The following is a 7,949-nucleotide window of genomic DNA, read 5'->3' as shown; positions in this document are numbered from 1 at the left end:
CTTAGACATACACATCTTGACTCATGAATTTCAAAAGTTGAAAAAAGTTCTTGTAAAGTACTTACCTCTAAATCCTTAGAGATGAAATACGCATCTACTAAGGTCGACCATTCTGAAGTCCTAGGAAATGCGTTAAGTGCATACCTTAGCAAATCTCGGTTGGTTACCTTTTCTCTGAGATTCATGAGTCCAGTGATGAACTCCTTGATTCTTGAGTGGAGGTGTGCGATGGTTTCACCTTCTTCTAATCGGAGATTGCTGATTTGGTTTCGGAGCAGGTCCTATCTCGCTAGTTTTGCCTCCGAAATCCTTTGTGTAGTTCCAGGAATTTCTCTCAAAGCTCCTTAGCTAACTCGTAGGCTCTGATACGGTTGACTTCTTGAGGTGGTAAAACACTAAGCAGATGAAACTCTGCTTTGACATTTGCCACGAAGTCGGCTTTGTCACTCCCCGAGGGTAAGGTTGTCCAACGAAAATCGGATAGCACCTCCCTTATAGCAGTGACAAATGAAACCAGTATACATTACCCCAAGGCTACTCACAAGCAATCTACAACCCACATGACTGGATGTAAACACAACCACGCAGTTTATAAGTAACTCACACGGCTGAAACAAAACACAGCGGAAGTAATAAAATAATGATCACAAAACCATAATACAACTAACTACGAGCCGACTCACCTTAACATGACAACATCAAACCAAATATAAGAAACCAAAAAGCTGACCTCCAGACAAAAGATACATATACATGAATAAGTGCAAAGCCAATAATACGAACGGAAGCAATAACGGAAGAAGTCGCTCGATGTGACATGGGACTGGCGGACAGGATCTCCAGGAGACTCCATAAAATCCTTTACCTACTACCTGGCGAAATAAACCAGTTCATGGTGTGGTGAGTGTTGAGACTCAGTGGGTAATAGATAGATAATGCATGAACATAATAAAGAACTAGAGATACAAAGGTATACAGTCTCATGGGTACAATAGCAGATACTACAGTGATAACATAGTAAATGTCTATACCTAAAGCCATATCCTAGGCTAGTACTAGGAGATCAGGGGTAGTGAGGTTCTGCTCATAACTACAAGGGTATCATGTGAGGTATAATAAACTGCCAATAAGTAAGCCAGTGCCTAGCACAAGCAACAAGTATATATCTCAACATATGTAAGTATATCACATGGATATAATAAAATAACTACATAAGTAAGCAATCAACAGAATAAGCAGATATATAGTAATAATAGCGTATGCATGGATGGTCACTCCCGTCCACCCTTCTACACAACGACCCCTGTATGGTCGAGAGGTCGGAACAATGACAACTGTACACACTCCAGCTACCATTACTCTCGAGTGGCCGAGTGGACAGGGGATGAGTAGCTAACTAGCTACGTAGCAATGGGGTCCCTATTGCTCGCATCTCCAGCTACCACTACCCATGAGTGGCTGAGTGAGAGCACTACAGGACAAGCGACATCTACTCCAGCTACCACTACCCATGAGTGGCCGAGCGTACGGCTCTGGTCAACAACTCTCTAAACCACAAGGGAGACATGATCGCTGACATGCATGCAATGGCATGATGCACAAGATGCAACTGTCATCATATATATATAAACAAAAATGAGGTATCGTACAGGAAGCTAGCATGCTCAATAAGGTATGTAAATAACTAACAATCAAAGTAAGTAAACATAGTATCTAGTATCTGCTAAATATTATAGATGGCAACGAGAGACTATATAGACATCAAATTAATTATCCAAAGATCGAGTGGATAAATATCAAGCTCAGGAAAAATACGAGTGGAGTCAAAGTAAATACAACAACTATCAAAAAATATAGCTCATGCACTAAGGTCAAGCTACTAAAGAATCAAGGTAGGAAGTACACCAATTAACTAAATCCAAACCCCAACCTAATTAGGGAAAACCCTAATCGAATGATCATTAACTTCAATTAATCCAATGATCGCATCAAACCCCTCATGAATCAACTACACTTAATTAATCTCAATAAGCATTATCACCACAATAATCGATTAAGAACACAATCCATCACTAACTCATCTGTTAATTACCTCAATTCAGAATGAATTCAATTCCCTATTAATCCCATAATAGAAATAGAAATTAAATCTTAGTTATTACCCACTCTACCTGGAGATGGTGGCTATGATGGCCGAAGATGGAATAGAGGGACTCGGTGAGAGGGAATTGAAGTTATTGTCAGGCGCATGGAGAGGAAACAACTTGGCTGGATTGCTCATGAACAACAATAGTTTGAGCTACAATGGCCGGTCAAATAACTAACCATAATATCTCAATATAGCAAGATGAAATCAGATCGCTGCTAAATTTAATGCCAAGCATATCTTACCTAAAACTCAGCCTCTAGGACGAAACCCAAATGTTGTTGTGCTAGAAATGGAGCTCTCCTCTTCGAAGTTGGATAGAGCATAGGTAGGCTCTAGTACAGAGCAGTGTGAAGTGACGGTGACTGAGGTGATGGATCGATCGATTGCTGATTGTGGTCGTCATGGCGCTGGTCATGGCCGCAACATGCTTTAGTGAATGTCAGTGCGAGAGGGTCATCACCGGTGTCGGTGATGTCAGGATTGGTCGTTGGCAAATGAATAAGAAGTCGAGGCGAGGGGATCCGACGCTAGGATGCATGCGGCAGGGCTTAAGTAGCTGATGGCCAGCTAGCACCGATTTGCGACGCTAGCAAGGGCGGCGGCGCAAGGGGGCGAGCGACATGGTGAGATTGCAAGGAAGAGGTGGAGGATCGGGTGGAGAGGGGAAATGGACGACAGTACTCTCCACCGTTGCTGTTCTTCTGTGCTCTGCCGGTGAAAAAGGTGGCTACGATGGTGCTGGGTATGGAGGCGTGAGGAAGAGGGGAGGCGAAGATGGGATCGGGAGAGATGGAGAGAAATCGGTGTAGTTAGATTTTGGTCGCATTAATGCCACCTTTATACTTAGGGTATAATCAACCAAAACCTAAATTAATTTCTCAATCAATTCCTAGCTTAAATGATACTTCAAACAGGCCTTTCTGGACCTATAAATTTATCCCTTTAAATGTGTCACACATATTCTATTTAAATCTTAAAAAATTTCTAAAAATTCCCTAAAAATCCAATAAAGTTATTTATCTAATAACACTTATTATTTAATTACCGGATCTTACAAGCTTGCTCTTTCTTCGTCCACTGATATTCTTCTTTGTCTTTCGAGACTACAAAATCATATTTTATAATTATTAATAATTCAAAATCTGTTTTGAACTTCATCTTTTTCTCCCAGCTCATGAATTCCTCTTGGAACTTCGGTGGGTTGATACTCGGTCCGACCATCTCATGTGCTTCGTTCGGCGATTAGTCCTCCTAAAGCAACCTCGCTCTGATACTAATTGTTGGACCCTTGGCAGCCGGCTAGCGGGGGTGAATAGTCCTGTAAAGAAAAACAAACCTTCCTCGAACTTTATAGCTTAATTAAACTAACACTTGCATAAAATAAGTTTAAGAAGTAAACTAAGAGTAGAGGCATAAAGGGGTTACTTGGTTACAACCGGGGAGGTTGTTAATCCAAGAAAGTTAAAAGCTCAGTAAACAGTCTCCTTCAGCTGAAGAAGCCTCTTACAACGTTGATGGTTCACAAACAAGTAGTAGAACAAACTGTAAGTGTTTACAAGTGTTCTAGCTGAATCATTTGGACTAGGGTTGTATTTATAGCCCTGGTCGGGGCGCCTAGAAAGGTTCTGAGCGCCTCCAGGGGATTAAACTTTATCCCCGTCGCAACGCAACGTGCCACGTTGCGTTTTGGATAAATTTCGGTTCCAGACACCCAGAGTCTAGGCTCCCAAACAAAGTTTGGGCGCTCCGAACAAGTCCAGGCACCCTGGACTAGCTCAGGGCATCCCAGACCAAAATGTCAGCATTTTGATGACTTTCGGTCCTGGTCTTCCGCTCTGATTCTGCTCGCATTGGTCCGGGTCTTTCGGTCTAACTCGACTCACTTGAGTGATCTTGGCCATTCGGAAGAGAGCTCACCCGAATCCAACTTTTGGCCTTCGAGCAGTCTTCCGCTCCAGCTTCTCATCCCTCGAAAATGTCGCACGCCTCCTTCTCATCCGCCTGCGTACTCTTTCGTAGCACCTCGTACCTCAGATGCACTAAGCCAGTCGTCTCTCTCCTATGTCATCCTTCTCGCTAGCTGCGTCTTTCGCTCGACTTCCTGTGCTCTTAAATTCCTATATACTTAGACACAAGGGTTAAATACCCAAAGGACTTAACCTGACTTAGTTGATCATATCAAAACTACCTGGGGTACTAACAGTCTCATGCCATGCATTTAACTAGCATGAATAATCCACGGTTTACAAGCATGAAAACCTAAGATCGAAATACAATGGAGGTAAAGAAGGGAAGGAGGGCGAAGAAGACATTGCGATACTTAATTTGGATTCGGTGGGAAGGGGGAAGCAGCAAGAGCGACGAGGATAAAGAGTCGGAGACTAAGGAGAGAGCGTCAGAGACTGAGGAAAGAGCATCGGAGTAGAGAGAGCTTCTTTTGCTCGTAGCAAGAGCGACGAGGGAGTGTATTTCGCTCACGGATAGAGTCTAAATGTGTGTTGTAAGCTTAAACCTAATAAAACCTAAAACCGTTGTTAAAACAAAGTATAAAAACAAATAAAAAACACAAGTATAAAACACAAGGGTAGTCTTAAAAAATTAAGCAAGGTAAAGAAAAATTAATTCAAAAGATGCCCTATGTTTATCAAAATTATTTTAAGTCATTTTAATTAGGAGTGTCAAAAAAAGATCGACCGGTCAATCCAATCCAAGTTGCAACTTAAAAAATATTGACTTAGGATTGAAAGTTTTCGGATTCAATTGGGTTCAAATTAATGGAGTTTTTTTTGGATTGTGTTGTGATAAAAATAAAAATTTATAGGGAAAATAGTAAAAACAAAAAATCGACTAACCATTTAAAAATAGTTGTCTATTGGGTCTTAAAAAACAATCAAAGTTAATTGATAACGGTTGATTAAAATTGTTATCGTAGGTAAAAAAAATAAACTCATAAACAACGATTTAAAAAATTCGTTGTCTTTTTGATATATATAAGATGATGATTTTAAAAAATTATTATCTCTAACATACATAAGATAATAATTTTTTAAAAAAAATTATTGTCTTTTAAAAAAATATTTATCAATGATAATAGTTTTCAATAAAATTATTATTAAATAAAAAAGATATTTTTTTGAAAAATTGTTGTTTATTGAGAAGGGTTGAATTTTAAATTTTTTATAGTGTGTCGTGTATGTATATATGAAGACATGTTTTCTAGCAGTTGAACGTTTATAAAATATATGAGTCCCATTTCCGAGAGCGTGCCCATCTTTACCTATTTGGACCAATAAAAAAAAAAATCTCCTAAACATTACACGACTTTCTCCCAACAAAATTGGATAAAATAATTGGAAATTTAAGCATGATTATGGCTTGTGGCCGACCAAATAACGTGGAGTATCATAGAGTTGACAGGATAACGTAGGTCAATATTATAAATGCATGCGTGCCTCAAAAAATAAATTAAAAAGAAAAAAAGATAATCCTCAACAGGATCCTCTGCAATTGTCTTTTAATTTTTTTCTATGCACCACAATTAACATATAAAGAGTACGAAACAACCGAAGAAAACAGTAAGAGTTTGTATAAAAAAAGACGTGCTCTGATTCAATGACAACAAATAATTGAATTAAATAGTGAAAGTTAATAATGAATTTTAAAGTGCTAGAAATATATAATAATAATCATAATAGTGGCAATAATTCATGCTAGCTTAAACTAAATGATGAAATGACCATTTATACGAATTAAATGGTGGTATATATCAGAAAATTATTATTTTTAAATATTTGAGCATTACAATTGTAGAAAACCTAAAGTGAAGGGGCATTTATCTGGATAGGACTCTCTACAAATTGTAGTAATTTCTAATGAAGTCTTATCTAGAATAATAGTGTTTTTGAGCAAATTGTAGTTTTGTCCTATACTGTTTTCTAATTGTATAGATCACTGTTGTTTAGCTTTAAATCCCGTAAATTTGCCTCTCTGCATCTATAAATAGATGGGTCTTGCATGATACTAATCAAGCAATCACTTTGCTTAACCATGTCTTCCCTTGTCATGCTCTCTGCTGCTGTCCTCCTCGGCCTCCTCCTGCCTTCTTCCAGTGCCTACAACATTCTCTATGGCGGCGACACGCTGAGCACCGGCCAATCCATCACCCATGGGGCCTATACCTTCATCATTCAGTCCGACTGCAACCTGGTCCTGTACGACAACGGCCGGGCCGTGTGGTCCTCCGGCACCTACGGCCGAGGCCGCAACTGCATCCTCAGCATGCAGACCGACGGCAACCTCGTCATCTACGACGGCAGTAAGAAGGCTGTTTGGGCGAGCAACTCACGTGGCTCGCAGGCCAACTACATCCTCGTCCTGCAGCGCGACCGCAACGTCGTCATCTACGGCGCTCCGAGGTGGTCAACCGGCACCCACACCGCCAATTCCGAAGGCGTCGTGATCGTCAAAAGCGATCAGAACGATATTAGCTTCACTCCGATGACCCAGGACAGGAAGATCGCCATGGTGACTAATAATTAATTGCTTCACTACGAATAAAATGATTAATAAAATGAACTAAAGGCGATCGAGGCACAAATAATTATCTACGGGGTAGCCTACCGCGGGATTTGAAACTTAGATGGTTAATTAATCGTTGAATTGATTAACCATTGGAGTGTCTGACTCGCTGCACCATTGCCCCGGGCAACCTCCCTCGTATATATATGGTTAATTATCTTGTTTTCTGCCACTGTCAGGATGTACTGCTTGCTCTGTTTTTTTTTAAACAAAAAAAATTAAGTTTAATTGCGTTGAAAAAAGAAAAACAATTAATTAAAGAAAGCTAATAGCACACACATATATATAAATTGAAAAAAATAATACAAGGTGGAATCTAATTAACCTTCCATCTTTGACAATATGAAACAATATTATGGCTGAGATTTTGGAGGAAAAGGGTTTCTAAAATTTTAGAGACCACATAAATACAGAATAAATTAAAATAGTAGATAGTTAATCCAATATATGGTACATTATCATCCTCCAAATAATAAATGATAATTATCCAGTGTCCCATCATCAATTAGATAGTGGTCAACATAATGATGTAGAAATGGGTCGAGATAATAATTTTTATTTTACTCTTTAAATATTTAGTATCTCTAACATAACTTTTAATAAAAATATTTTGACTATATACATTGATATGGTACATAAAAAAAAAATTGATAAAATTAAGTGGTGAATAGGCAAGGGTATGTGACAGTTAAAAGTTAAAGGGACGTGATAGTTAGAAGTCAAGGAATGATAGTTAATAGTTAGGAGAAAAAGGGAGTTACACCACCGTACGTCATCAGTCGCATAGTTCTTGGTCGGGTACAGGCAGGGCAGGTCCCCAGATCTAATGCGTGACAAAACTTGGACTAGTACCTAGGCTTGTCCTCGACTGATCAGATCTTCCTAGCTCGGGTTGTGTAGACAGACCTGGTACTTTCACTAAGACAACTCCTAGTCAGCCCTTTAGCGATCAAGGCATGAAAGATGGACTCCTCTGTTAGGATGTATACTAAAAGCCTAGCTTTTTATATGAACATTTATTAAATGAATATTTATTTTGTAATAAGAATCACATTGGTCTAATGTCTACATTTAGTTAAATATACAGGTGTCCATTAATTTATATTGTACATAACATGGTGTGTGGCGTCACACAGAAAATCATGTTATCAGTTCCTTATAAATTATAAATAATAGCTCACAACCAAGATGGATTGGGACAAACCATTGGAATGATTGTAGT

General features: G+C 39.1%; 1 protein-coding gene across 1 annotated transcript; it reads left to right on the top strand.

The window, feature by feature from the left end:
- Positions 1-6,161: 6,161 nt before the first annotated feature.
- On the top strand, positions 6,162-6,955 carry LOC122024162 (mannose-specific lectin-like). Its single transcript, XM_042582719.1, has one exon. The coding sequence runs from the start codon at positions 6,164-6,166 to the stop codon at positions 6,686-6,688; it is 525 nt and encodes a 174-aa protein (XP_042438653.1). The 5' UTR covers positions 6,162-6,163; the 3' UTR covers positions 6,689-6,955.
- Positions 6,956-7,949: the final 994 nt, after the last annotated feature.

Source organism: Zingiber officinale, chromosome 9B (assembly GCF_018446385.1).
Source record: "Zingiber officinale cultivar Zhangliang chromosome 9B, Zo_v1.1, whole genome shotgun sequence".
Classification (NCBI taxonomy): Eukaryota; Viridiplantae; Streptophyta; class Magnoliopsida; order Zingiberales; family Zingiberaceae; genus Zingiber; species Zingiber officinale.
This window is presented reverse-complemented; position numbering and strand designations above follow the sequence as displayed.

Coding starts and splice junctions, on each gene's coding strand:
- LOC122024162 (XM_042582719.1), top strand. CDS start 6,164: ATGATACTAATCAAGCAATCACTTTGCTTAACCATGTCTTCCCTTGTC.